Source organism: Trachymyrmex cornetzi, unplaced genomic scaffold (assembly GCF_001594075.2).
Source record: "Trachymyrmex cornetzi isolate Tcor2-1 unplaced genomic scaffold, Tcor1.1 scaffold1160, whole genome shotgun sequence".
Classification (NCBI taxonomy): domain Eukaryota; kingdom Metazoa; phylum Arthropoda; class Insecta; order Hymenoptera; family Formicidae; genus Trachymyrmex; species Trachymyrmex cornetzi.
The window spans coordinates 129,640-131,133 of NW_017295720.1; the positions used below are offsets into that span (position 1 = coordinate 129,640).

Below are 1,494 nucleotides of genomic sequence, written 5' to 3' on the forward strand. Positions count from 1 at the left end.
CCCATATTAGTAGCCACTATGCCATAATCCCTGATTTTATCCTACTCTTCTCTCAAGATTTTGACATTCTGATCTCAAAAATAACTTTTTCAAAATTAACTTTTTTTTAAACTTAAGTTAATTCAATTTTAACTTAACTTTTATTAAGTTAATTCTTTATTCCTTCAACTTTTAACTTAATTTTATTAATTTTATAAGCCATTAACTTGTAACTTAATTTAGTTTAAAAAAAACATCAACTTACCCAACTCTGGTAACTACATACTATATGACTTATCTAATACAGTTTATAATTTTTTTTCTAACTTTTTGCTGAGTGTAAAATTGAAAACCGATGGTCAGATTCAGAAGAAGAAACATTTCTGCACAAAAAAAAAGAAATATCAGACATATTCAAATATTATATACATGGATGCAATAAACATTAAAAAAAAAATAGCATTTAGATATAGTGTAAATCTTAAAATCACAATAAGATTACAATAAGATCACATATGTATTATAGTCATCTTTTATAATTTATCTTTTATTATCTACATTATTCCAACATTATATTATATATTTTAGAAACAAAAAAGGAACATTCTTAATTATATTATAGCCTACGATTTCTTTTCTCATTTCTAGATCATTTTTGTGTTATTTCTATCAGACTTTTAAAAAATAAAGAAAGTTTTATAAAATATTCTTATGACTTTTATATTCTATTTGGGGATGGGGTGCTGATCGGAATGGCGAGGAGTAGGGATGTTGGATACACAAGAGTCTTCTGCATCGATGCGATTCCAGCCGATTAGTTTGTGTCGCGGCATGGCATCGAATGCAGTGACGACGACGGCGACGTCAAACCCGCGCGATAAGGTTCTCACTGAGAACAATGTCTTCGTGAACCTTCGCAAAATGGAGTACGCAGTGCGCGGACCGCTGTTCACCAGGGCACTGGAGATTGAAAAAGAGCTACAAAAAGTAAAGATAAAATGAATCGAAATGAGTCATTTGTCAAGGATCGTATGCCATTCTAAAGCAGAATTGAATCATCTTCAATACATGTGCAAAAAAAGAAATGATATATAGGGTGTCCCAAAATTCACAACTTAAAATACTATAGCAAAAAAGTTTTGGTAGATATAGTAAATATAAACAAAATATAGACAAAGAAGTAAATAATAAAATAGATGATCGCAATCTAAATTATCCAAATTATATTAGCATATAAATATTTATTCAGTAAACATTTAACCAAATTATTTCTTTCGCAAATACTAAAATGAAAATAATTCGAATACAACGTATAAACGTTTAATTTTAAATAAACATGTAACCAAATTACTTTGTCCGCAAATAATTTGGTTACAATTCATAATGTGCACAAACTATTATTTACGTAACATTAACAAACAATTAATGCGTGAGTGTAAGATAACGCGTATCGATGCAGTAGATATTATATTCAAGGTTGGAAACTAAACCAGTAGATGGAAAGTAACTCGTTAT

The 1,494-nt window shown here is 28.8% G+C and overlaps 1 protein-coding gene across 4 annotated transcripts in view; it reads left to right on the top strand.

Moving 5' to 3' along the window:
* Positions 1–698: 698 nt before the first annotated feature.
* Positions 699–1,494, top strand: part of LOC108765014 (alanine aminotransferase 1) — a 19,698-nt gene continuing 18,902 nt past the window's right edge. For 3 of the 4 annotated variants that reach the window (XR_001940301.1, XR_001940300.1, XM_018513483.1), the window contains exon 1: positions 699–966. Coding sequence is in view for 2 of the 4 variants with exons in the window: in XM_018513483.1 (XP_018368985.1) it covers positions 748–966 (219 nt within the window). In the remaining 2 variants the exon portion in view is untranslated. The remainder of the gene's footprint in view (positions 967–1,494) is intronic. The other variant, XM_018513475.1, reaches the window with a different exon arrangement.